Source organism: Corythoichthys intestinalis, chromosome 10 (genome assembly GCF_030265065.1).
Source record: "Corythoichthys intestinalis isolate RoL2023-P3 chromosome 10, ASM3026506v1, whole genome shotgun sequence".
NCBI classification, from domain to species: Eukaryota; Metazoa; Chordata; class Actinopteri; order Syngnathiformes; family Syngnathidae; genus Corythoichthys; species Corythoichthys intestinalis.
Window position 1 is genome coordinate 17853421 of NC_080404.1, and position 27153 is coordinate 17880573.

At 38.7% G+C, this 27153-nt stretch overlaps 1 protein-coding gene and 1 long non-coding RNA gene across 8 annotated transcripts in view; one reads left to right on the forward strand and one right to left on the reverse strand.

Annotated features, from left to right (window-relative positions):
- Positions 1 to 27153, forward strand: part of vit (vitrin) — a 56026-nt gene that overhangs the window by 23946 nt on the left and 4927 nt on the right. The window contains exons 11-21 of one of the 7 annotated variants that reach the window (XM_057847707.1): positions 180 to 233; positions 656 to 721; positions 9300 to 9374; positions 11352 to 11417; positions 11790 to 11852; positions 16610 to 16669; positions 16849 to 16896; positions 19617 to 19682; positions 20994 to 21141; positions 21239 to 21342; positions 23932 to 24158. In XM_057847707.1, the coding sequence (XP_057703690.1) occupies positions 180 to 233; positions 656 to 721; positions 9300 to 9374; positions 11352 to 11417; positions 11790 to 11852; positions 16610 to 16669; positions 16849 to 16896; positions 19617 to 19682; positions 20994 to 21141; positions 21239 to 21342; positions 23932 to 24158 (977 nt within the window). The remainder of the gene's footprint in view (positions 1 to 179; positions 234 to 655; positions 722 to 9299; positions 9375 to 11351; positions 11418 to 11789; positions 11853 to 16609; positions 16670 to 16848; positions 16897 to 19616; positions 19683 to 20993; positions 21142 to 21238; positions 21343 to 23931; positions 24159 to 27153) is intronic. The other 6 variants (XM_057847709.1, XM_057847708.1, XM_057847710.1 and 3 more) reach the window with 6 other exon arrangements.
- On the reverse strand, positions 25698 to 26416 carry LOC130922741 (uncharacterized). The gene is made up of 2 exons (XR_009064569.1): positions 26070 to 26416; positions 25698 to 25947 (listed from the first exon to the last, which is right to left on the reverse strand). It is a non-coding gene; the product is annotated as an uncharacterized LOC130922741 (long non-coding RNA).

Genomic DNA, 27153 nt, shown 5'->3' on the forward strand with positions numbered 1-27153 from the left:
ACTTATACAGTACATAACTGCAAATCAACCTTGCATGCACATCTGCTGCCGCTTTTGACTGTAATGCCTTTCACCACAATGTTTTTTTTCCTGAAATAACACTCAGTGACTGTTTTCAGCTTGCTTCATCCATAACTTCCAATTCAAAATGATCTTACGAATTTTGTTTCTGTTGTCAGGTCTTCGCAGACCAGAGGCTATAAGGAGGCAGTCATCCTCTCCAGTTGGACCAGGTAAGCCTCACTAAACATACTCACTGCTTATATGCACAGATAAATGCTTATATGCAGACAAGGTTGGACCAATGTGGAATGTAGGTCAAGGTCAGTGGTATTGGAACAAAAATGTTGGAGATGCTGTCAGAGTGCTATCCTCACCTTAAGGCACTAAATCATCCAATCAAGCTCACATTCCTTCCCCAGTAGCATCTGCTATCTGTCATCAGCTGCATCCTCAAATTCAGCTTTTCATGGCCTATGAAAAAAAGAGCCAATTGGCCTGCATGAATATTATTTAACATCAAATTACAGGGAAATAGATTAGCTGAAATTGTGGCTGCATCCTTTATCCTTCGTTTCTTCTTTCCCTTCCATTTTTCAACCCAACTCTCTGTTTTCTTTATGTTCTTATTCTGTCTGTTTCTTGTTGCTCCAAGCAGCTTTTAACAGAGGTCAGCAAACCCCCAAGGAGCGAACTCCAATCATGAGCCAATCCAATCCTGGTAAGTGATTCGGAAGTCCCAACAGGCACGTTCATACTTTATATTTTATCTCTTTGAATATGTTCCTTTAAGAATTTGAATTTGGATAAAAAATGCTCGCTCCTTTTAACTATATGGCATGTAGTATATAAGGCTTGGTTCAGTGGTGGAGGCATGAAAATTGCACTCTAAGTGCCTCTGAGATGAGTGACGTCAAGATAAAAAGCATTCATCTCATGCCATATCTGCAATGAAGATAAGACTGTGATGAGAAAGGCGCTCTCTCAGTAGAGTAATAGTATCTTCCAGTAAAGTCCATCTGGTCATGCCTCTTCTGGTCCAATGTCAAAGCCTGCAGAGAGATCCAGTTTTACATAAAATGTGGTTTTACTCTCTTGCTTTATTCAAACCTGAGGAATTTTTATCTTTGGGTGGAAAGTTCCTCTGTTCTTGCCTGCGTGGAATGCACCCTGATTGATCCCTACAATTAGTGTCATCTCCATGATAACAAAACGTAACATTAGTACATTTATCTGCTTGTTAAATTTATTAGAAGTAATGACAGAACTGAGCAAGAGCTGCAAAAGGCAAGTTGTGATTCATAAACTTAAGTTTTATTGACGCCCGTAAGGTACATTCTTCAAGCCTGAGTTCGAAGGTCAGAGGTGGAGATCATCCAGGCGTGAGGGATCACTTTCTATCTCAAGGACACTACAGGACAGAGAGTGAAGTTAGAGGCACGATTTATGACTGTTTCGCTCACCAATGCCTTTGCCAATCACCAAGCAGATGTACAAGAGTGTTATTGGGTTCTATAACCAGAGTTTATTTCTCTTGGAAAAGCCCCAAAACAATTTAAGCTTCCTTAGAAATTACTATTTAATTATTTCATTGGCTTGTCATGACGAGAATAGCGAGAATTAGTGCTGCAACGATTAATCGATTAACTCGAGTAATTTGATTTGAAAAAAAGCTTCAAATCAAAATTTGTTGCTTCGAGTATTCATTTAATTAGAGTGGCGTTGTAATGGTTTGTTTTGAAAGTGTTTGCATTTAGTTTTATTGATTTGGATGGATACACTGCCCTCTAGTGGCAACAGTGAATAGGACATAACTCATGTAACATGGCTGAATCCAGCTGCTACCTGTGAGGACCAACATAAGGTTGTAAGATTTGTTTGAGCAAATATTTTTTTTTACATTCGTGATTTTGTATAGAAGTATATTTAGCAGTTTTTTTGTGGGAATATGAATTTGAACAATTTTGTTAAGAACATTGTGAAAAAAATTATTACATTTTACATTAGCATTTTATAGCATTTAAGATAGCGGACTTTTGCTATGCAAGATAGCCAGTTGTTCTTTTGTTGTACTTAGATTCTCATTTATTTATTTTTTTATATCATTTGAGGCTAAGCTCAGGTAATTTTTTTTTTTTTGTGAAAGTGCAGTTCTGCATAGTTTGAAGAAATATTTTGCATCTCCTAAAATATATTCTGCAACGCATTAAATGTTGCTAATCCGACTACTCGATTATTCAAACTAACTAGTTGATGGATTAATTGACTACTAAAACAGCTGCTCCCTGTTAAGACCAATATAAGGTTTTAAGTTTTTGTTTGACATATACAGTGCCTTGCAAAATTATTCGGCCCCCTTGAACCTTGCAACCTTTCGCCACATTTCAGGCTTCAAACATAAAGATATAAAATTTTAATTTTTTGTCAAGAATCAACAACAAGTGGGACACAATCGTGAAGTGGAACAAAATTTATTGAATAATTTAAACTTTTTTAACAAATAAAAAACTGAAAAGTGGGGCGTGCAATATTATTCGCCCCCTTGCGTTAATACTTTGTAGCGCCACCTTTTGCTCCAATTACAGCTGCAAGTCGCTTGGGGTATGTTTCTATCAGTTTTGCACATCGAGAGACTGACATTCTTGCCCATTCTTCCTTGCAAAACAGCTCGAGCTCAGTGAGGTTGGATGGAGAGTGTTTGTGAACAGCAGTCTTCAGCTCTTTCCACAGATTCTTGATTGGATTCAGTTCTGGACTTTGACTTGGCCATTCTAACACCTGGATACGTTTATTTTTGAACCATTCCATTGTAGATTTGGCTTTATGTTTTGGATCATTGTCCTGTCCCAGTGTCAGGTCATGTGCAGATACCAACAGGTTTTCTTCCAGAATGTTCCTGTATTTTGCTGCATCCATCTTCCCGTCAATTTTAACCATCTTCCCTGTCCCTGCTGAAGAAAAGCAGGCCCAAACCATGATGCTGCCACCACCATGTTTGACATTGGGGATGGTGTGTTCAGGGTGATGAGCTGTGTTGCTTTTACGCCAAACATATCGTTTTGCATTGTGGCCAAAAAGTTCAATTTTGGTTTTATCTGACCAGAGCACCTTCTTCCACATGTTTGGTGTGTCTCCCAGGTGGCTTGTGGCAAACTTTAAATGAGACCTTTTATGGATATCTTGAGAAATGGCTTTCTTCTTGCCACTCTTCCATAAAGGCCAGATTTGTGCAATGTACGACTGATTGTTGTCCTATGGACAGACTCTCCCACCTCAGCTGTAGATCTCTGCAGTTCATCCAGAGTGATCATGGGCCTCTTGGCTGCATCTCTGATCAGTTTTCTCCTTGTTTGAGAAGAAAGTTTGGAAGGACGGCCGGGTCTTGGTAGATTTGCAGTGGTCTGATGCTCCTTCCATTTCAATATGATGGCTTGCACAGTGCTCCTTGAGATGTTTAAAGCTTGGGAAATCTTTTTGTATCCAAATCCAGCTTTAAACTTCTCCACAACAGTATCTCGGACCTGCCTGGTGTGTTCCTTGGTTTTCATAATGCTCTCTGCACTTTAAACAGAACCCTGAGACTATCACAGAGCAGGTGCATTTATACGGAGACTTGATTACACACAGATGGATTCTATTTATCATCATCGGTCATTTAGGACAACATTGGATCATTCAGAGATCCTCACTGAACTTCTGGAGTGAGTTTGCTGCACTGAAAGTAAAGGGGCCGAATAATATTGCACGCCCCACTTTTCAGTTTTTTATTTGTTAAAAAAGTTTTAATTATCCAATTAATGTTGTTCCACTTCACGATTGTGTCCCACTTGTTGTTGATTCTTGACAAAAAAAATAAATTTCATATCTTTATGTTTGAAGCCTGAAATGTGGCGAAAGGTTGCAAGATTCAAGGGGGCCGAATACTTTTGCAAGGCACTGTATATATAAATATTTTATACATTCGTAATTTAGAGGTATTTTAGCCATTTTTTGTGGGAATATTTTGAACGATGTGTTAAGAGCATTGTTTAAAAAAAAAAAAAAAAAAAAAAAAAAAAAAAAAAAAGCATTTCATGGCATTTGAGACTTTTGCTATGCTATAAGTTAGCCATTTGTTCTTTTGTTGTACTGAGATCCTCTTTTATTTATTATACCATTTGAGGCTAGGCTTAGGTATTTTAATTATTTTTTTTAATATAGTAATAGTATACTCGATTATTCGAACTAGTTGATAGATTAATTGACTACTAAAATAATCGATAGCTGCAGCCCTAGTGAGAATGCTTTGTCTAAGTGGTGTCGAGTGCGGCTGTTTGGTACCTTGTGACCGCAATCATGGTTATGATGAAGACAACCCTACTGCCTCACCTTCACAGCAAAAAAAAACAACACTGCTGTCTGCCATACTCTACAGCAGCAGATTAAGTTAATCTTTGCTTCTTTTTGTTTGCACTGTCCATAGACTGTCCCAACTATACAATAATACTCTTACACTCCAGTGAGCGTCCCGGTCAACACAAAGCCAGCCTGCTCGCTGCTACAGGCTGGGAATTGTGAAATCAGGCTGTGTGCTTGTGTAAGCTACCTGACAATTACAGAGAGCGAGCATTGAATTAGCTTAAGTCTGTTCAGACAAATTTAATGGTCTGCTCTTCTTGCCTTTAAACAGTTTGCCAAATTCTCGTTTCCATCATGTTCCAAAGCGGAATGTACATTATGAGGGTGTTTCTAGTAAATTGGCATCTAACAAAAACTAATTTAAAGGGCAGATGAAGAGTTTAATTCTTGAGCCTTTTACTTGGTTAAATTGTGATGAATGCGTCATTCGCTGTGTCAAAACTCATACTAAAAAAAAAAAAAACATTGACTTCACCGCATAGTTTTTCAGTTACTGCTACAGCAACACCTTAGCAATGAGGAACGTGCTTCGCTGCCGGCCGCTACCTGATGACATAATTTACAGAAGACCTTGCCAGCACTCCAGTACGGAAGTATAGCACTACGCTATCCTCACCAAAAATTGCAAAGATTTTTTGGGTTTTACTCGCAAAATTCATCATGCCATCTCAATGTGTAGCGATAAATTGCTCACTCGAAGGCTCGACACTCTAACACGGGCCCACAAAACCTTCTTCTGCAAGGATATGGACATCTTTTGTGAGAGTTAAGCAGAAGAACCTATGCCCGGCTCTTCGATCGATTCTTTGTTTTCAGAATTTCAGGGACGAATACAACCTTGGATTTTCAAAGACGTAAGTAGACCCTTACTGGCTTTTCTCATTCTAAAATTATATGCAATTCTGTTGGTATAGATGGGCAAATCCTACTGCCTGGCCGTTGAAATGCGACCTTTTTTTTGTTTTTGGCCTGTCATAAGTATATTGGACAGCGGACAGGTCGTCTATTCATGTGTATTTTATATATTTATTACTAAATCTATATACAGTGGGGCAAATATGTATTTAGTCAACCACCGATTGTGCAAGTTCTCCTACTTGAAAAGATTAGAGAGACCTGTAATTGTCAACATGGGTGAACCTCAACCATGAGAGACAGAATGTAGAAAAAAAAAAACAGAAAATGACATTGTTTGATTTTTAAAGAATTTATTTCCAAATTGAAGTGGAAAATAAGTATTTGGTAACCTACAAACAAGCAAGATTTCTGGCTGTCAAAGAGGTCTAACTTCTTCTAATGATGTCTAACGAGGCTCCACTCGTTACCTGTATTAATGGCAACTGTTTTAACTCATTATCGGTATAAAAGAGACCTGTCAACAATCTCAGTCAGTCACACTCCAAACTCCACTATGGCCAAGACCAAAGAGCTGTCGAAGGACACCAGAGACAAAATTGTAGACCTGCACCAGGCTGGGAAGACTGAATCTGCAATAGGTAAAACGCTTGGTGTAAAGAAATCAACTGTGGGAGCAATTATTAGAAAATGGAAGACATACAAGACCACTGATAATCTCCCTCGATCTGGGGCTCCATGCAGGATCTCACCCCCTGGCGTCAAAATGATACCAAGAGCAAAAATTCCAGAACCACACGGGGGGACCTAGTGAATGACCTACAGAGAACTGGGACCACAGTAATATAGGCTACTATCAGTAACGCAATGCGCCGCCAGGGACTCAAATCCTGCACTGCCAGACATGTCCCCTTGCTGAAGCCACTACACGTCCAGGCCCGTCTGCGGATCTCGAGAGAGCATTTGGATGATCCAGAAGAGGACTGGGAGAATGTGTTATGGTCAGATGAAACCAAAATAGAACTTTTTGGTAGAAACAGAGGTTCTCGTGTTTGGAGGAGAAAGAATACTGAATTGCATCCGAAGAACACCATACCCACTGTGAAGCATGAGGGTGGGAACATCATGCTTTGGGGCTGTTTTTCTGCAAAGGGACCAGGACGACTGATCTGTGTAAAGTAAAAAATGAATGGGGCCATGTATCGAGAGATTTTGAGTGAAAATCTCCTTCCATCAGCAAGGGCATTGAAGATGAGACGTGGCTGGGTCTTTCAGCATGACAGTTATCCAAAACACACAGCCGGGGCAACAAAGGAGTGACTTCGTAAGAAGCATTTCAAGGTCCTGGAGTATCCTAGCCAGTCTCCAGATCTTAACCCCATGGAAAATCTGTGGAGGGAGTTGAAAGTCTGTGTTGCCCAACAACAGCCCCAAAACATCACTGCTCTAGAGGAGATCTGCATGGAGGAATGGGCCAAAATACCAGCAACAGTGTGTGAAAAGATTGTTAAGAGCTCCAGAAAACGTTTGGCCTCCGTTATTGCCAACACAGGATACATAACAAAGTACTGAGATGAACTTTTGGTATTGACCAAATACTTATTTTCCACCATGATTTGCAAATAAATTCTTTAAAAATCAAACAATGTGATTTTCTATTTTTTTTTTTTTTCCACATTCTGTCTCTCATGGTTGAGGTTAACCCATGTGGACAATTACAGGCCTCTTTAATATTTTCAAGTGGGAGAACTTGCACAATTAGTGGTTGACTAAATACTTATTTGCCCCACTGTAGCTACTCTGTTTTTCATATACTGATAATTATATCACAGAATGACTGTGGAAGTAAAGGTTCAGAGAGAAATCACGATGCTAGACATAGGGTTACCACGCTTTCGTTTCGAGCTGCCAGTCGGCGTCATCACCACTGTCTGCTGTGCCGAGTACATCGTTGTGATCTGACGCCTCAGGTTCAAACAAGTAAGGATTCATTGTAGATAATCTTTCCTAGGAGCCCTCGTCATCGTTAACGTCACGAAAAAGTGATCCCGAACGGAAATATCACTATCGCTGGTGCTGCTATGGATAAAGTCTGCCATGTTTTCTGTTGCCTTCTGTAAATAACGTCGCACTTCGGGGCTTTGGGAAGGCAGTTTTGCACAGTGCAAAATTTTTTGTTTTTGTTTTGAAAGTTAAGCGTTACAAATAACATAGTCGTATTGACTAACTCATGCAAAGTTTAAATTCGTCAAATTACACCAAAATCCGACAAACTCGTCATCTGCCCTTTAGAACATTAGGCAGTACTATTTAGGGTGATCCTATGTCCGGATTTATGCTCAACAGTCCTTCAGGATACTTTTTTTTTTTTCCTTTTCAGAGGTGCACCTGAACGCAGCACACTTCCGTTTGTTCACGTGTGCTCGCTGCATTGAGAGAAGCTAATGATGACTCATTTTCCGTTGTCAAAGCAACTGATTACATGAGGAAATAAGTTTGTTTAATTCAATTGTTGTTGTTTGTGTAGTAAGCTCGCCAATAGTCACTTACTACGTTAGACGTGGCAGTAGTTTTTGGAAGTGGACTCTTTTGTCTTTTGTATATATTATCAATACCGTAAAATATTTTTCTTTGCGATATCAAAAATCTATTACATCCCATCAGTTGCATGTTGTTTTTCAGTTCAGAGTAGATTTTTGAATGTAAATTTTATCTTGGTGTGTACATAAAAGTTCTACAACACATAGGCCTACATCATGATACAGTATTTCATAGATAAAAATGTCTTGTGATGAACAACAGCTCAGAATCACTGTACAGTACTATGATACTATTAGTTAGAGGTGCACGATAATTATCGGTCAGATAATTATCGGTCCGATAATAGGAATGATGACATCTCCCAATAAATCTGATAACATTATTTATCGGCCCGATAATATATAATATTTTTGGCCCAGTGTCGGTGGATTGGGATGTGTGCGTTTGCATACTGACAAAACAGGAGAGGAAACAAAGTTTTGTTGCTGTTCTGGAGGCTGTATTTTTCCATCACTGAGTGATAAACCTTACTATGGCTAAGGGTATTGATAGGCTTTCTGTCCTATAATTGCCAAGTTAAGAAGGTTGTGTCATGAACCAAGACCGCAAAAGCCTCCTCTCCTGTTACACCAAATGTTTTATCTCCTGTCAAAGCACAATACCTGTTGGGTTTATGTTTTAGTTCAGTGCTCATTTTTCAGGGGAACACATTGTCAATGATATTGACTGATTGATTATGATTGAATTAAATTATATTTATTTGAAAAAAAAATAAAAATGGGCACTTCATTTGAAGTCAAAACTCGTCTTTGTTTTGTTCATCATAATAATGTTCATGTTAACATGAGAATTCTGGTAAGGGTCAAAGGCAAATCTATGCTGAATCCGCCACTAGTATTTTTGACCTACAGTGTTCAAAAACTCAGGTTAATATACATTTAAAAATTCTATAAATATTATTGGTTATCATATCGGTATTGGCCTGGAGGAGCAGGAAGTTATCAATATCGGTATCGGTTTCAAAAAATGGATATCGTGCACGCCTACCATTATTGTTTTGTATTGCTGTAGGTAGACATTGCGAGTTTTCTTTCCCCATTAAATGCCGCAAAGTATGGCCGACCAAAGTGGTATGGTGCTCATTTACAGTTAGAGAGTGCGTCTAAGCTCCTACACTGTCCTGTTAGTGTGGTTAGCACAAGTGGAGTTATGTAAATTGACCTAAATCTAGCATTCAATGAGGGCAGGATGGAACTGATTTTTGGAGACACACAACCAGGTAAGTATAGCTCATGAGCGCATGCTTGTTGTGTGTATACTCTATACCTTCTTCCAACTAGTGTAGTGCAAACAACCTTAGATGCTCAGCTGTCTGAGTTACTAGGGTATGTTTCATGTCTGACTCAAGGCTGAACATCTTGTGTAAACCCCACTAATGATGCGGCATCTTTAGTGGAGGTCACAAGTATGCTCTGCGTCACGCTTTATCCTCTTCCCCTGCACAGTTTATCCCAGGAGGGACTGGGCCCCTCCGTCCTTCCCTCGTCCTGAGTGGTTTCCCGGAGCCAGACGATCGTCAGGTACCGCTACATAATAAAAATGCACATGTGAAAAGACACGAAAGAATTTTGAACAGTTCTCGGGTCTTTTGATAACTGTCATGTCAAGGTCTTGTATGGTTTAACCATTATTTTCATCAGGATTGTTCTCTTGCATAGAGGCTACCCCCAATAAAAGGCCTCTTGAAAATTTGCAGTATTACTGTATTGGCTTTACAAGACCAGCCATCTCTAGAAAATATGGGTTTCTCTGCTTCTTTGTTTTGTTTTGTTTTTCTTTTTTTATTTGTAAATACAGCATGTATATAAGCTTCCATTCATCTATTTTATAAGGTGTGTAATCCTTTATTGAGTAATAAACGATTCAAGATATATTTTTGAACGCCTTTTCCCATTAGTGCACACAGGAATCAAACTCAACTCTATTGGGCCAGATTTGGCCCACCACATTATTTTGCGTGGCCGGCAAAAGTCAATCATGCGCATTGATGTAAAGCGACACTTGGTAATTTTTCACCCTTTATGAAATATTTTCATAACATTTGTGATAATATGTCGACTGAATCGTAGATGAATGGCACATCTTTTATATCTTGAGGGGATCTGTATCGTTTTCACCAGCACTAATTAACTTTGAGGAGGGTGGTAGGAATCCTGCCACACAAAAGAAAAACTACAAATGTGCTGACTGCTTTACGGCATATGACACTTCCCTCTTTCCCCATTCATTATAAAGACCGAAGTCGATGCGAACGCTTTCGCGCGAATTCTGCAAAGATGGCAGAGCAACAAAACTGACAAAAAGTTTTGTCTGAAGAGATGAAAAAAAGCTTATCACTTAGCTATCACGTCCGTGATGTCAACCACTGCCCCCCCACCCCTCCGTCAACTGAACTTGTCAGCGTTACGAGTTCGGGTGGGGTTGGGGGTTAGACACACGATTGCCAACCGTTATATGCTATTATTTAGCCACAACTGGATTCATTACCTTATTACTATTCATCCTTCACACAGCCACTGGAAACAGAAATGTTGTTTCTGCAGGCGACCGGGAGAATGAATGATTTTGATTGATTAATGATTTTACGACACTTTGCGGTTGTGCGCTGGTCCTCATGGAAAACGCAGTCTTCCTCAACCCTCATATTGTGTTATGGTTAGAATTGAGCCATTTTCAAATATTCGTATGCAAAAATCAATGGTACTCTTGACAGACCCAAACATGAAAACGGGTCAGTCTTGACCCGAAAGCAATATACTGCAAAGGCTTAGTATTTTCAGGCCAAGTTCATTTACAGATCAAATTTTAATTCACTAACAAAAATATGGACTGATTTCTAACACCAGATAATGGTTAAGGAAAAACACTACCGCTTTTGTCCACCGGCATCGCTAAAATTGACCCAAACTGAAAAACTACGAAGTGTTTCTTTAATGTTTCTCGATTTTTTTCTTTTTAAAAATTAAAAATAAACATTTAAAAAAAAGAAAATAAAAATATTAAGACAAAATTAACCTTTTTCCGTATTTGTTGTTTTGGATAAGAAAAAAAAATATTTACTGTTTTTCCCTCTTTTTTAAATTTAAAACTTACTCATTTAAAAAAAAAAAAAAAAGACAAAAATAACAAAAACTTTAAAAAAAAAAATTTATTTAGTTTTTTCCAGTTTTTCGTCAGTACCGTATGAAAAAAAAAATAATAAGGGAAATCTTTTCTGTTTTTCCCATTTATTTTTTTCATGAAAAAAAAACAAAAACAAAACGGAATTACAATAATATAAAAGAAAAAAGAAAATATTTGCTATTGAGGCTCAGAAAATCTGATGTAGACAATTTTGAGGTCATAAATGTCTCTAAACGATTGTTGATTCATTAGTTGTTGCCCTGTGACTGGCTACACATTCACTCTAACAGTTTATCTTTCACACGATAGTGCTTGTATTTCTCATTTTTAGATGTTGCAAGCACCTTAACTGTAACCTTCTGCTGTAAATTTAGATGTTATTTATGCAGCTCCAGATTCAGGATATACGTGGACTGAGACAGACACACCTGAGATGACAGGTAAGTCTGCCACAGAAGTGTGCATGGGACAGCTATGTGCTTGTATTATTGTATGCTGCATGTGCAGACATGATCGTGCATGATCATGTTATTGATACAGTTGGACATGTGCATGGATGGAATGGATGTGTTGAATGGGTGAGTGCATGCCATGGTTCTAAGTACAGAACTGTATTGCGTCATGTGGAAGAGAGATCTATTGAGCAGACCGCACTTTAAGCACGAGAGGTGTGATTCTGCAGAACGCCGCCGTTTTCACTGGTCTGGGATTGGGTATGAAACAGCATGACCAATCGCAGCCATGGAAATGCGTGCTTTCCCTCCAAAGTTCATTGTGGGAATACTAACAGGTTTCAAACCATCCTCCTCTAGCTCAGGATCACAGGCCCGATATCTCAGACTTTGAGCGCTGGTATTATAACTTTGGATCATACCGTAAGTGTTTTTCTCTTCTATTTACAGGGAACTAACAAGTCTTGGGGGTTTATAGTCATTAGAACAGATTAGACTCCTGTAATTGTCCAACTCCAAATGATATTGAAAGTGGCTAATTGCTCAGATTCAGGCTACTTTAATCCATTTTTGGTGAGAACATTCAATATTGTTTATAGTCATACAGTACTTGATTGTAAGTGCCAAAATCATTTTTAAGTAAGTTGAACACTGTCCAAAATAAAAATCCCAATAAATTATGCTAATGTAAGATTTTAAGTGGCCACAACTCAGGTTTTATTCAGAAACTTTTTATTTTGGATATTCGTTACTCATTTTGTTAAGATTGTTAACTTCATAAAATGTGTTGTGTTAACTTGCATGCTCAGGTTTTGTAGCAAAACCTAAATTTCTGAGTTAGCAAAACATAAAAATAACTAGTTCTGTAAACCTGAAATGTAAAGTTGTGTGAGCTTGATACAGTGTATTACAAAAGTGAGTACACCCTTCGCATTTTGCAGATATTTAAGTATATCTTTTCATGGCACAACACTGACAAAATGACACTTTGACACAATGAAAAGTAGTCTGTGTGCAGCTTATATAGTAAAGTTAATTTATTTTCCCCTCACAAATAACTCAAAATATAGCCATCAATATCTAAACCCCTGGCAACAAAATTACTGGACATGGTTCCAGTAATCCATGTGCTTTGTTGATATGCCTTCAGCAAACTGTTTGCGGGCTTTCTTGCGTACCGTCTTCAGAAGAGGCTTCCCCCTGGGGTCACAGTCATGCACACCAATTTGATGTAGAGTGCGGCGTATGGTCTGAGCACTAACAGGCTGACCCCCCACCTCTTCAATCTCTGTAGGAATGCTGACAGCACTCCTATGACGAGTCAAGTGACATTGTGGAGGGAAAATGACAAGCAGTACTCAATTTGGACATTTAGGGATGTACCTTTTTTTCATAGGGGTGTACTCACTTTTGTTGCCAGGGGTTTAGATATTAATGGCTATATTTTGAGTTATTTTTGGGGGGGAAATAAATTAACTATTATATAAGTTTCACACAGACTACTTTTCATCGTGTCAAAATGTCATTTTGTCAGTGTTGTCCCATGAAAAGATATACTTAAATATCTGCAGAAATGTATGGGGTGTACTCACTTTTGTGATACACTGTATGTTGTGTGAACTTAGCCCTAGCCACACTCCTTTCAAAACAACATGCGGGCAAATCCACAGTTAACTAGACTATTTAGTTTAGTTGTCTAGGCATAGTGCTGTTATTGAGGAAATTTACAGTAAGTTTAAATCCCATTAGGCAAAGGTTTATATATGTGCTTAAAGTTGAAGCTAGTTTACTTAAATCTTGAGTTAAGACTAGTCAACAGCAGTCCTTTTTACTTAAAATATGGAATTCAATTTACCTAACATGAATCCAGTTTGCTTCGAACGTTAAATTCTGCTCATTTAATATAAGTCCAGTTTATTTTGAGTTCTACCTACAGTACTTGATATATTAAGTCCAGTTTACTTGAAATTTTAAGTCTTTGGCAGTAATCTGACTTTGTAAGTTTTCCCTTAAAACTTGAAAATTAAGGTAAAATCAGTTGACTTAAAGTTCTGTCAGCTTTTTTTTTTTTTTTTTTTTTTTTTTTACTACTGTGTATGTTATGAATGAAAATGACACAAAAAAATGTGTTTTTTCTTTCTTTTTTGTGTTCTTTCAGAAAACTTAGTGACATTTTGCACAATCTAGAGCAATCTAATTTACTCTAAATTTACTCAGACGGATATGCCTGTATTGGTAATACTAAATACCATACTGTGGATAATTTTACATTTTAATCTTATGAAATGTAAGCAGTCTTTGCCACTTTTCAAGTACCATATTTTCCGCACTATAAGGCGTATCAGAGTATAACGCGCACCTTCGGTGGATGGCCTATTTTAAAACTGTTTTCAAGGCACACTGCATTATAAGGTGCAGTAGTAGTAGTAGTAGTGGTTGGAGTTGCGTTATTTAACGAGATAGAGCTGTACTAAAGGGAATGTCATGCTATGATTAACCAATATTGATCTATACACAGTGAAGACGATAAGTATTTGAACACCCTGCTATTTTGCAATTTCTCCCACCTAGAAATCATGGAGGAATTTGAAATTTTCATTGTAGGTACATGTCCACTGTGAGAGATATAATCTAAAAATAAAAATCCAGAAATCACAATGCATGATTTTTTTTACAATTTATTTGTGTGATACAGCTGCAAATAAGTATTTGAACACCTGTCTATCAGCTAGAATTCTGACCCTGAAAGGCCTTTTGGTCCGCCCATTAAAAGTCCAACTCCACTCCATATATTTTCCTGAATCAGATGCACTTGTTTGAGGTCGATAGCTGCATAAAGACACCTGTCCAACCCATAGAATCAGTAATTTGTAACATGGCCAAGACCAAAGAGCTGTCCAAAGACACTAGAGACAAAATTGTACACCTCCATAAGGCTGGAAATGTTACGTCCACGAATACGGAAATAAGGTTGGACCAAGCAGCAGACAACAAGCGGGGATGGCGCACAAGGGTTTATTAATCACAAACAAAAAAACAACACGCGATTGCGGAAAGGTAGAAAAAACAAAAAGGGTCCTGTGAAAGTAGGTCGACGGGGCTCAATAATACTAACTCGAGGGTAAACTAAGAGAATGGGCAGAGAGCCGAAAAGGCAAAAGACAAATACTCAAATACTTGCACAAGGTAGAGATTCACTGGAGGGCAGCACACAAACAAAATCCTAGACAGGGAATATGCGAAAGTAGCGAGGCTATAGTGCGAGAATCAAGTGGCGATCAGCAAGCAATATCTCGGCAGCTTTCTTCAGGATCACCCGTGCTTAAATGCTGTGTTGATGAGCCTGCACTGAGTGCAGGTGCAACGTCAGGAACGCCCCCCACAATGAGCTCTGTAACAAAACATAATCTAACCAGCCGCAGAACGTGACAGGAAAGGGCTACGGAGCAATTAACAAGCGGCTTGGTGCAAAAACGTCCACTGTTGGAGCAATCATTAGAAAATTGAAGAAGCTAAACATGACGGTCAGTCTCAGAGTGGAGCCCCATGTAAGATATCACCTCGTGGGGTCTCAATGATCCTAAAAAAAGGTGAAGAGTCAGCCCAGAACTACATGACAGGAGTTGGTCCATGACCTGAAAAGAGCTGGAACCACCGTTTCCAAGGGTACTGTTGGTAATACACTAATACGTCATGATTTGAAATCATGCACGGAACGAAGGTTCCCATGCTTAAACCAGCACATGTCCTAAGTTTGCCTATGACCATTTGGATGATGGAGATGAGTCATGGGAGCAAGTTTTGTGGTCACATCAGGCAAAATAGAACTACTTGGTCATAACTCCACTAACTGTGCTTGGAGGAGGAGGAAGGAGAATGATGAGTACTATCCCAAGAACACCATCCCAAGTGTGAAGCATGGGGGTGGTAGCATCATGCTTTGGGGGTGTATTTCTGTACATGGGAATGGACGAGGATGACTGGGGGCCTGTATTGTGAGATTTTGGGGAACATGCTCCTTCCCCCAGTCAGAGCATTGAAGATAGTCTTCCTGGGTCTTCTAACATGACGATGACCCGAAGCACACAGCCAGGAAAACCAAGGAATGGCTCCATAAGAAGCATATCAACGTTCTAGCATGACCTAGCCAGTCTCCAGACCGAAACCCAATAGAAAACCTTTGGAGGGAGCTCACACTCAGCAACAGCCCAGAAACCTGACTGATCTAGAGAAGATTTGTGTAGAGGAGTGGGTCAAGATCCCTCCTGCAGTGTGTGTTTACCTGGTGAAAAAGTACAGGAAAGGTTTGACCTCTGTAGTTGCAAACAAAGGCTACTGTACCAAAGATTAACATTCGTTTTCTCAGGTGTTCAAATACTTATTTGCAGCTGTACCACACAAATAAATTGCTAAAAAAATACATACACTGTGATTTTTTTTTCTTTTTAGATTATCTCTCTCACAGTGGACATGCACCTACGATGAAAATTTCAGAGCCCTCGATGATTTTTAAGTGGGAGAACTTGCAAAATAGCAGGGTGTTCAAATAATTATTTTTTTCACTGTATAAAATGCATTGGATTATAAGGCACACATTTGAGAAAATTGAAGGCTTTTAGGTGCACCTTACAGTGCAGAAATACAGTGCATTAAAAGCTTAAAGCACAGGTTTTGACAGAATAACATGTTACTTAACATTTGTCATTATGTAACTAGAATCTCCTGGCATTTACTCACTTCTGTAGGATTTTAATGTAGGATCTTGTGGTTAAAACTGGATACCTCACAACTTTTTTAAATGCAGCCGCTTATTACTGTTTTTGCATAGGCAAATTACTCAATTTTCCAACATTCAAACTATCCTTTTAAGTATTTTTGAGGTCAAACTCCTTGAATTTGTTTATAGACTCAGTTATGGCTCATTTGCAAGGCCCAAACAGTTGTGCAAGCAGCCTTCACTTCCCGATTACAGGTTGTAGCTCCATCTGTTTGATGACGCCCGGAAAAGAAATCTTAAAAGAAAGGAAATTCTTTCCCGGCATGCACCACTAAAATTTCGCCACGCATTCTACCAGATGAAAGCCGAAGCCAGCGGGAGCAGACCGCCTCACCGCGGTGTTTCTGTTTGGCATGAGATGCATCTCACGATTGCACGATGACTGAACATGTGTCCCTTTTAGTGTCCCGATCTGACTTGGAGGGCAACCGCCAAGCGCCGCTGGATACAACCAATACGAGAGGTGAGCTGTGGTCAGCACGGCCGCAAACACCTGCTTGTATCCAGTTAGGCAGCTTGGACACAACACATGTGAACCAGACAAACCCAGTTGACATGTGATATACTGTAATTTCATGCCAAGCCCGTCGTGAGTATTGCTGGTAGTGACTTGCTTCTGTTTGTATGACATCATCTGTGCAGTGGAGACGGTGGATGAATGGAGACCCAATGCAAATCCTTATGAATCAGGTGAGATCTTTATCAATACTTTTTCATTCTGCTTTTTAGTAGAGTTGATTTGATACCAACTAAGTCCCCTGGGTAGAACGTACAGTAAGTACAAACCAAGCTGAGGTTATCCAAGGCAAAAGCATCTGGCTTTGTGGCTTGTAATTGAAGGGATGTTGAGATAATGTCAAACAGCATGGTGGCTTGAGGATGAAAGCAGACCATGATTGGTTTCATGTTTACCCAGCACACACACTCAATAGTGGACAGCTGCTGTTATTTGGGAAAATTCCATGACAAGACAAACATTTTACTATTTATTATGACTAGCTTTCTCGTTCTGATAAACATATTTCTATGCGATTAGGAAGAAATGGCCCAAACAGTACTTTATATTTAAAGGGAAACCCGGACTTAAAGACTTGTCGACTCTGATAAGCCACCATTGTTCTCGTTTCCTAAAATATGTTAGTAGAAACACATAAAATATTGCCATCGATTTAAAAATCTATAATATTCAGTACACGTTTTGACCTACGGAGGGCGCCATGTTTGATAGACGCCTGGGGTGATGACGTAGATTGTCACTAGCCACGTTTACATGCTGACTTTTTTTCATACCGATTCAAATCATTCCGAATGGAAATTTCACATCAGCTGTTTACATGTCACTTCATCTATTCCGATCCAGCGTTTACATGTGTCTGCCTTTATTCCGAAAGGACGTTTGACAACTGCCGTCTGACATGCGCAGATTAATCAAAACAAAGCGTCACGTTGCAAAACATGGAGATCGATCGTCAGATCAGCTGCTATTGTAACTTTTCGAGTGGAAACAAAACTTCAGAATGACACGCCGTTCATTTAAAAAGTTGTGTGGGTGCGCTGTGCGTGTGCTTGGAAGCCATGTTGCATGTGACGTTACTTACGTCACCAAGTGACGTCACCACGTCAGTACGGAGCATGTGCAGAAAGAACGCAGCCAGACACCATTCCGCTTCCCTGTTTACATGATATAATTTTACTTCAAATCGGTTTGGGAAAAGGAATATTCCACCCCTGTGAATCGGAATGAAATTCCATTCGGTTTGGGCCTGTTCATTCCGAATGAGGTGTTTATATGGAACACATTTATTCGGTTTGAACAAATATTCCGATTGAAATTGGAATATTTGGCTCCATGTAAACGTGGCAACTGTCACTCGACGAATATTACCGGGTTACTGCAATTCCTTTTTCGCGGCGAGAAGTCCAACACATGCGCTCATCGGTTAAAAGCGGCGAGTACTTACTATTTGTGTTTTAATTGAGTCTTTTAATACCTTTTCATTGCCTCAAAATACTTTTTGCATGTGTTTCCCTGTCATACTTCTAAGCATTGTGTTTTCTTGTGGTAGCTTTAAACTAGGTTGTTGATCTGTTGACCACATTAGTCATGTAGCATATTTAAACCATCCTTATTTGATATTACTACGTTTAAGTATTTTCTTAAGGCATCTTTAGTATGTTCTGTCTGTATGCATCTAACCAAAACAAGCTGAAAGGGCACAGTAGTACTTTGGGTGTCAAATTCGCCTCTTGTAGGATGTTTCGCTAGTGTAGGACACCGTTTTTTTTCTACTCTCATCTCGTCTCATCCTGTCTTTCTTGTTCATTTTACTTTTGCTGCTCGTTTTGTGAAATATTGACAGAGCTGTCATGCTCATTAATGTTCGTCTCGGGTTCAAATTGAAAGGGTTTAACAGATGAAGGTATGCCACTAGAGTCATACTCTGGAAGCCCAGCAGCGTAACCATGTGACGTCATCGCCTTGCGACGTCAACAAGGATGACGACCTACTAGTTAAACTAATTTTACAAATTGTATAAAAACAAAAACATCAAGAGGGGTTTCAAGATCAAATTATTTTAACTCATAATATTGTTTATTTTGTAAGAACTACAAGTCTTTCTATCCATGGATCCCTTTAACTCTTTATAGGGCAAGTGACTATTTTTGGCAATTAAAAAAAAAAAAACCTGGCTGCTACATCCGTGGAAATCACATTTTGGGTAATGGATTATAGGCCACAATATTAACATTTGGTATAGTACAAGTGTGGCTTACATGACCTAAAATGTCTCAATTATAATTGTTTTTTTTTTAATTGCTAATAATTATTAACAGATAACATTTTTCTATTTTTTTTTTTTTTTTTTTTTTTACACATTTTAAATGAATAACCTTTACTACAATAAAGACAACATTTGCAGTTTCTTTTAATTTAAGATAGAATTTTTTTATTTTATTTTTTTAGCAAAAAATGATATAAAATAGAAACACAGGTAAACGTTTTAAAAATAACTGAATATTCACTAATAACTCACTGCCTGCTATTGACAACAACGCACTTGCGAGCTTTAAGTGCTGTTGAGTTAAATGAGTGCACGATAAAGGGTTAAACTTTTTTTTTGCAGTCTTATTCCAAAATGGAAGTTTGTTTTCCATAAATCTGCAAAGATTTTGAAACTTTCATTTATATTTTGTCATTAATGGATGTTTTGTCTATACCTGGAAGACTGTTAAACATTCATCTAATGAGCTACTGTACAGTTTATGTACGGTACGTGTATTATATAATATTTAACTCTTCCATTCACCAGTTCGACCTCGTATGATTATTCTACATCTGCATAAGTACAAAAAAAATACTCACCATGTGCTATTTGTGTAGATTTGTTAAAGTAACTCTTTGATTGCAGGCTTCACTGTGAGGGAGCAGCCACCTGCACCAAGAGCACCTGAACCTGTGTCACAGGGCGACCCAGGTAGGATGTCTTGGAACACTTCAACAACACAAATAAATTTGCCCAGCAAGTATTAAAATAGTTTTTTTTGTAGTTTCTTTTCTTTTTTTTTAATTTTTTTACTTAGACTCAGAAATTCCAAAGACAGCGAACCTCATTTTATTATTATTATTTTGGACAATCCCTCATAACTGAATTCAAGAATTTGAAACCCCTCCTCCTCCAGCCATCCTGAAGCACAGCTGACTTACTGACACTGAGCAACAACCGGTGGGGGAGGGTTGAGCCCTGCAGCTGCAAGAGAGTGATTTCTCTCTGCATTTCTGGGATGTAAAAAATAGATAATACCATAGGGACGGTATGACCGAAAATTTTTGCGGTTTAGAAACGCTGACGTTTTTGTAGCACAGTACACCTTGAAACCAGTAATCGGCACACTTCTAACACGTTCATTCACAACACTGGTTTTCTGACCATAAGGCGCACCTGACTATAAGCCGCGCTCACCAAGAAAACTGTATTTGCTCATTTATAAACCAGACTGGATTATAAATTGCAGGTGTCCATATTGCATTGTGCGATATTTACACCAAAAGACAGGTAGCTGCTTTGTAGTGGCTTATAGTCTAAAATTACTGAATTCAACATGATAAAGCCCACAATTATGGGAGTTGAAATATTTATACTTTATAAAATCTCCAGTGCGGTATGTTGACACATGCTATTGGTTACTACTAATTTTGACATACCAGCAATATACATAGATTTGGACTGGCGGAGGGTCGGTTGCCAACGGGCTTACACTCACAAGGGATTCACACGATTACTGGACTCTAGATCACAGCGTTTATTTGTGTACACTCTACCCCTCCCAATCACTTATCTTATAGACTTCCCCGCCCCCCTCCCCTTCTATCCCTGGTTAAACAGGCCCCCCACATGGTGTCAACTGGGAATACATCTAGCTAACAATAGCACCAACATATTAATAGTGTAGGCGTTCAATGTATTTCTTGCTGGTGTTTGTGTTTCTTTTCTTCTGTCCCACCATAAACCCTTCGTGTTCGCTGCTTTGTCATAACAAATGAGATATGTTGAACGATCACAATGGGAGTAAGTCATACTCTACATCTGAAACATTAAAACTGTTCAGACCAACCGGACACTTAGACTTCCATTCTCCGTGTCAAACAGCTGATCAGGACAGGTTTAAAAAGTAAAATATAATAAATAAATTAAAAAAAAAAAAAAAGCAATATACATAGATCGGCAGTGGTAGCACAATGGAGTTGCGGTTAGTACACTCACTTCACCGAGTTTGTGTTTTCTCAGACTGTAAAGTGGACCTGGTTTTCTTGATGGACGGGAGCTGGAGCATCGGAAAGCGGCGTTTTAAGATTCAGAAGGACTTCCTAGCTGAGGTGGCTCAGGTCATCAACCTTGGCGTGGCTGGACCCATGATGGGCGTCATTCAATACGGGTTAGTTAGTTCTCCTTCCTCTCCTGTGAAAGAAATTAAAGTATTTCTATATGAAAGAAAATCTCCCGTTTCTATTATTTTGTTGTTTGGTGTGCAGGGATGACCCCGTCACAGAAATCAGCCTAAAGAGCTACTCCAACTCCAGAGATGTAAAGGCAAGCATCGCTAAGATTGCACAGAAGGGAGGCCTCTCCAATGTTGGTGAGTGCCGTGCCTGCGCGACACAACGTGTGAAAGTGAAAGGGATGCGGTTATTGTTTGGTTTACGAGACAGGCGCATTTTTCACATGCAAGGATAGAATTAGATCTAAATTTGAAGTGATACAATGTTAGTTAAATTACAGTCCTGCTCCTGTAAACAGTGTTTTTCTTTGGCTAGGACCAGAAAGAAACTGGTTTCAACAGTTTGGGGATGAGGGGGATGGTTAGCGAGAGGGAGCAATTGTGAGGGCTTTGACTGAGCTGAATTGTGTCAACAGCCCCATGTGGCTTTTTGCTTCGCTTGAAAAATTGCACATGGATACAAATAGCATTGTTTGTTTGCTCGCTCTCAAATCATACAACAGTAACAGTAGCATCCTGTTTAAGCATTTTTAGACTCGTATTCCTTGGTTAATGACAGGATAATACTAAAGCTGGTGCTATGTAGTTTATAGACATACTCATGTGGACTTGTATAAGAAATAAACATACTGATTATAGTTCTTATATGTCATGTACAGTTTGTGCAGGCATAGGGTTAGAGAATGCAGACAAAGCTCCAAAACCTCAAGTATTGGATAATGTGAGGCTTCATGCAGGTTTTCAGACATTATACTAGGACCCAACACGGTTGATATCTGTATCATCTCCCTGTCAGTCGACCTGGGAAACTGCTTTCTGACATAAGCACTTTGAATTGCGTTATGTTGAATTGTGCTATACAAATAAATTTGCCTTGCCTTACCTGTTTAAATCCTGGGATTTAACCAGAGTTCAGCGTATGTCTAAAAAGCGCTCAAGCATGCCTGATTCTGTGTTTAATCGACTAGTAAAATACGAAATGCTTAATTATGAGTAGGCGGTTAAACGATTAAACGACTAGTTACACACATCCCTACTGTTAACTGTATCAGACAAAAGTACAGTGGTACCTCAACATACGATCACTTGGACACAAGATCTTTTCAACATCCGAAGTAAAATTTGAGTCGCCATTTGTTTCTACATCCGACGACATGCTCGAAATACGACGATTTGTGACAGCGCAGCAGTTTCTTTGTTTTCCTGCAAGACGGACGCACGGCGGATTTTCTTGCGAGAGAAATCCACATGGGTTCCAAGAATATTTGTGCAGGTGGTGAAAAAAGGTGACGCTTACCATTCAAATGAAGATGGAAATGATACAAAATTATGAGTGTGGCGTGCGCGTCCGTGAACTGGCTTGACAATACGGCTGTAGAATGTCAACGATCTTGACGGTCCTCCTCCAATCTCCATTCGCCAGTCTTAATAAGTTAAAGTGACAATTATTATTGTGGTAACATCGCCAAAGAAATCGCCTTCGTTAGGTTTGTAATAGGGTTGTTCCGATGATGTTTTTTTGCTCCCGATCTGATCCCGATCGTTTTAGTTTGAGTATCTGCTGATCCCGATATTTCCCGATCCGTTTGCTTTTTTTTTTTGCTCCCGATTCAATTCCAATCATTCCCGATAATTTTTCCCGATCATATGCATTTTGCAATGCATTAAGAAAAAAAATGAATAAAACTCAATTCAACTGCTCCAAGTATCTTTTTTTATTGTCCAACATGACATTGTTCCACTGCTTTGGATCAAAACAAAGCTTATCAGCACTGTGCCATAAAATATGTAAACAATAAACATGTAAACTAAAACACTGAGTGCAGAATAGTGCAATAACAAAAATCTTCAAAAGAGGTAGTTTACCTACTTACTAGGCTTAAAAGTGACATTCAGTCAAAAACTCACATTCACAAACAATGAGAATAAAATAAATTTTGGCTTAGCCTTAGTGCAGCAGTTTAATACAACATGAACGGATATAAACCAGATATAAACCAGATATAAACCAAAACTAAAGACTCTGGATGAGTGTAAGACATTTTGCCTGTAGCGTTAAATACAATTAGAAAACGATTTAATTAAAAAAAAAAAAAAAAAAAAATATATATATATATATATATATATATATACATACATATATATATATATATATATTTAAAAAAGTCATGTCCGATATTTTTTTGCCGATTCCGATACTTTGAAAATGACGTGATCGGACCCGATCGATCGGACATCTTTAGTTTGTAATAATTTTTTTCAGAACTTGTGCAACACAACACACCAAGTGTCCCCCACAGCTGACACTACAAAATATGGAAAGTGAAAGTAAAAACTCTAATTCACCTCTTTCTGTCACGTCAGCCACGCGGTGCGTTCAGCTGCACCACGCAAAACACATCCGCCATATTAGAACCCTATTCGTTACATTATTACAGGTATTATTATTATTAATATTATTACTATTATTATATTTTTGTTGCGTTTTTGCTCTGTGTAATTACTATTTGCAGTTGTACAAGCATTACATCTTAGGCTTTAGTGTAGGTTTTCGGTCTGTGGAACGAATTAATAGAATTATTATGTATACTTATGGGGATATCCTGTTCGACATACGACTGTTTCGACTTATAAACAAGGTTCTGGAATGAATTAACCTCGTATGTAGAGGTACCACTGTATAGCTGTATTGTACCTTTATGCTGCTGCCCCCTGGTGTTTAAACAGGTAAGGCCCTTTCCTATGTCAACAAGCAGTACTTCAGTGACGCCAACGGGAACCGCGGAGGAGCTCCCAACGTTGCTGTGGTGCTGGTGGACGGCTGGCCCACGGACAAGGTGGAGGAGGCGTCTCGGCTGGCAAGGGAATCCGGCATCAATATATTCTTTGTCACCATCGAGGGTGCCGACGACAATGAGAAGCAAAACCTAGTGGAGGCCAATTTTGTGGACAAGGTAGGACCAATAGGGAATGGGACGTACTACGTCATTGTTTGGACCCGCCTCCATGCTGGCAATATAATTCACTTCCGGGCCGGCAGAGTCAATGCGGATTGTAACGTGTGGTAGTGCTAAGCTAACTCTTTCGGTGTTTTAGAAAGAAAATATGGGTGCTTATTGTTGCGTTACCGGGTGCAACAGCGTCTCCTACGACAAAAAAAGGGTCTAGGAAAAATGGACTCACTTTTCACCGTTTTCCTGCATGGAGGACCAAATATCAGATCACGAAGGTACGACGGATGGCTGGATTGCAGCGGTTCGTCGGAAAAGCATTTCTTATGATCATATTTCTGCTGGAATGAGAGTGTATTCCCCTCATCTCTACTCTTGTAAGTTGAACGATTTATCCGTTTTGGTTTCAATACGTTTTTTGTTTTTGTTTTTTTCTTTACTGTTGTGTAAATCTGCCTCGGTAGCAATGCTAAACTACTCCTCCTCATCACCTACCTGTTGTGTTACTAGGAAAACCTGCATATGAAATGCTGACAACACATCCCGATTGGTCACCATATCTCTTCTTGGGTTATTCTGAGGTCAAGCGCACCACATCGGAGCGTTATGAGAGGTTGGAAAGGCGAAGAGTGCACGCTGAAACTTCAGTTTGCTCTGCTCTTACAAACACGATCCCAAGTGTTATGAAAAGTCAATAAAATATGAATACCAAAACATGACTTGAACAACTTCTTGACAAACTGTAACTGCTTGTTGTTTACTTCAGGTCTTCATAATAAACAGGTGTAATAATTACAAAGTCAGGTGACTTAATTTTGTTATTCTATTTGGAATATGCATTGACAATTTTTGGACAGTGATGTAGACAAGAACTGGGACTGATAAGTTGCAATAGATTTATTTCAAGTAATGCAATTTCTCCAATACGATATTTGAATTGACAGTTTAAAATCTTTAAATTAGTGCAAACAAGGCCCACCCTCTGACGGTGGCAGCAAATATTATATAATAAGTAATACACAAATACAAGATCACAATAAACGTGTCTTTGTCAAAGCAGTTTAAAACACTATTTACTGGCCTTGGGTAAATTGCCAGACAGGATAAATATGTGCTTTAAAGTTCTTGCATTTCCATTTTAAGTATTGCAAGTACTAGTCTCCAACACAGTATTTGAACTGACAGTTTAAAATCATTTTAGTACAAAATGGCCCACACTCTGGCAGGGGGCAGCAAATATTATAATACATAATACATTATAAAAAGCTATATACTATATGAATACAAGATCACAACAAAACCTGTATTTTTCAAAGCAGTTAAAAAACATCCAGTGGCCTTAGGTAAATAAAGGTGTATAAATATGTACTTTACAGTTCTTGCATTTCTATTTTAGGTATTGCAACTTTTCCAACACTATTTGAATTGACAGTCTGAAGTCTACATAAGTGCAAATAAGAATATTATAATTTAAAAATAATAATAGAATATATAAATTCAACATTACAATGAAAGGTGTCTTTGTCAAAGTGGTTAAAAAAAAAAAAAACGTCACTGGCCATAGTTAAATAGCCAGGCAGAATAAATATGTGCATTAAAGTTCTTGCATTTTCACAAGTTAAAAGCCCGCAGTTCATCGACGAGAAGGGCAGACCCAGATGGCGTCTGCTGCAGGGGCTTGTTTGAGTCCGACACAGGACAAATGGAACCACTCCATTGAACAAATTTTCTTTGTCAAATAATCCAAGAAGAGAGATGGTGACCAATCGGGATGTGTTGTCAGCAGGTTTACCTAGGAACACAACAGGTAGGGGAGTCGTAGTAGGCGAGCATTGCTACCGAGGCAGATTTACACAACGGTGTAAAAAAACAAAAACGTATTGAAACCAAAAGTGGATAAATCGTTCAACTTACAAGAGTAGAGATGACAGGAACACACTCTCATTCCAGCAGAAATATGATCATAAGAAATGCTTTTCCGACGAACCACTGCAATCCAGCCATCCGTCGTACCTTCGTGATCTGATATTTGGTCCTCCATGCAGGAAAACGGTGAAAAGTGAGTCCATTTTTCCTCACCCCTTTTTTTGTCGTAGGAGACGCTGTTGCACCCGGTAACGCAACAATAAAGCACCCATATTTTCTTTCTAAAACACCGAAAGAGTTAGCTTAGCACTATCACACGTTACAATCCGCATTGACTCTGCCGGCCCGGAAGTGAATTATATTGCCAGCATGGAGGCGGGTCCAAACAATGACGTAGTACGTCCCATTCCCTATAGAATTATATTTGACTGCTTGTTATGAAAGTGTCAAAATAAACCTGTTATGAACATGAATGAATTCTTATGACAGATGTCATTAACGTGTCCGAACCGAAATACTAATCTAACACAAAGACACGTGAAACAATGTCAATCTTGCATCAAAAGTGACATAATTGAGGGAATGACACTAAATGGCATCTATCATAAGCTTTCATTTATATTCATTATCATATAGCCTATTATAACCTAGTATAACCTGATATTTCTGCATAGTGACAGGCATTGTCATGTTCTTCTAATAGCCGGCAGAAGGGACAATTAACCTGTGTAGCTACTTGTTGCAATTCATACAAAAATTGTTTACATCAGTTTTGTGTTCCACTTAACAGGCCAATATTGCACATTGAGTAAGTATACTTGTACAAAAGCCCACTAATAATTATAATAATATATAATACATTTCATAGGTAGTCTGTATTTGAAATTCAGTTATCTGTGGGTAAAGATAACTAAACCGCAAATCCGGATTAGTAATCTTTACTTTAAATTACAGTTGACTGATTTATTCCCACGGTTTAGTCTTTAGCCACAAACTACTAAACACCAATTTGTACCGACAGATCAATAATCTGTACACACATGTGGTTTACTTTGTAAATACAAAGGTTGGTAAACATTGTAATACCAATGTCTGAACTTTATTATTGTCATTTCATGAAAACAACTGTGTC